This window comes from Echinops telfairi, unplaced genomic scaffold, assembly GCF_000313985.2.
Source record: "Echinops telfairi isolate 266 unplaced genomic scaffold, ASM31398v2 ScPeMD7_29;HRSCAF=101, whole genome shotgun sequence".
NCBI classification, from domain to species: Eukaryota; Metazoa; Chordata; class Mammalia; order Afrosoricida; family Tenrecidae; genus Echinops; species Echinops telfairi.
In genome coordinates, this window is record NW_022103926.1 from 3,523,825 (window position 1) to 3,525,347 (window position 1,523).

Below are 1,523 nucleotides of genomic sequence, written 5' to 3' on the forward strand. Positions count from 1 at the left end.
CAAGTGGAAAGCAGATGTTTTGAGAATGATGATGGTAACAAATGTGTAAATGTGCTTGACACAATGGATGGATGTATGGATTGTGATAAGCATTGTACGAGCCCCCAATAAAGTGATTAAAAAATGTGCTGGAAAAAGTCAGCTTATACACAAGTATATATGGTACCTCATCTGTCCATTCAGACCCTCTCAGCTCCTCAGTCGGAGGACAGGAGTGGCACATGTTCACAACCAAGACCCAAACCAAACTCATTCCAACTCACACTGATCTTATAGGGCAGGGTAGAACTGCCCCTATGAGTTCCCGAAAATGTAACTCTTTATGGGAGTAGAAAGCCTCATCTTTCTCATGCCTAGCGCCTGGTCATTTCAAACTGCTGACCTCGTGGTTAGCAGCCCAATGGGTAACCACTACACCACGAGGGCCACAACTGAAGGCAGTGAGTACTCCCAAGGACCTGCAGAAGAGTGAGGCTCCTGCTGTCGAGGGTCCACTGCTAAGAGTGAAAGAGGTAGATATTCCACCTCGCCCGCCAAGCCCGCACTTCTTATCTGACTACGCACAAGGCTGATTCGGAACAGAAGTCTACTGGAACACCTCCCCACAGCACCCCCATCACCCACCTTTATGATACAGTCCTCTTGTTGGGATGACAGTAGAACATTCTCTGGCTTCAAGTCTCGGTGGATAATGCCATTGTCGTGAAGGTACTACATGGAAAGAAGGCATGACCCTCAGACTTACGGAGTCAGTCCATGAACAGATGCAAGTCAGCAGCGCACGCCTCAAGAGTTTCACGGAGCTGCAAGCCACGTGCTTCATGCCCTGACCCCCAAATCCCCCTGAACATTGCTGGATAGAAGGGCTGCTGTGACTAGAGGTCGGAGTGTGGCCCCACAAGGGTATCTTGAACTGCTCCACAGAGGTTCCAGGGCTAGCATCTATCTTTAGGAAAGCAGATGGCCAGTCTGCTTCCCAGGAGTCACTGGGTGGGCTGGAACCACCAACCATTTGTTTAGCACAGAGCCCAAATTGATTATTTTCAGAAGAAAAAAATCCCAATGAAAAATTGTTGTACTCTAATAGTTTATAATTCAGGATAAAGTATAGGTATCTGCTTTTGCAGCCCCCACCCATCTGTTCAAACAACCCCCTCCAGGGGCCAGCATCACCCCCTGTGAGCAACACTGAGTTATCAGTTGAGCCTGGCACCACTAAGGTCACTAAGGCTCTTTGGATAATGGTATTATTGATGCCAGATTTGTTTTCAAGATCATCTTAAAATAGGAAAAATAAAAAGCTTATAAAGGCTGCTTATAACAATAAGCTTCAGGATAATAAATATACCTTTTCATTGGCAGAAAAACCAAATGTCAATTTTAATAAAAAGATCAATAGGTGATCTAAAATATTTTGCGAATATACTTAAATAAGCATTCAAATTCTACCAAAAATGATAGATCTGGTTGATTGTGGTAATGACTGTAAAACTCTTCTTGATGTGATTACAAACTATTGGACT

General features: G+C 44.5%; 1 protein-coding gene across 1 annotated transcript in view; it reads right to left on the reverse strand.

The window, feature by feature from the left end:
• The window catches only part of CHEK2 (checkpoint kinase 2), a 53,508-nt gene that overhangs the window by 10,133 nt on the left and 41,852 nt on the right, over window positions 1–1,523 (reverse strand). Inside the window, exon 11 of the mRNA XM_045289539.1 lies at window positions 625–711. Within this exon, the coding sequence (XP_045145474.1) occupies window positions 625–711 (87 nt within the window). The remainder of the gene's footprint in view (window positions 1–624; window positions 712–1,523) is intronic.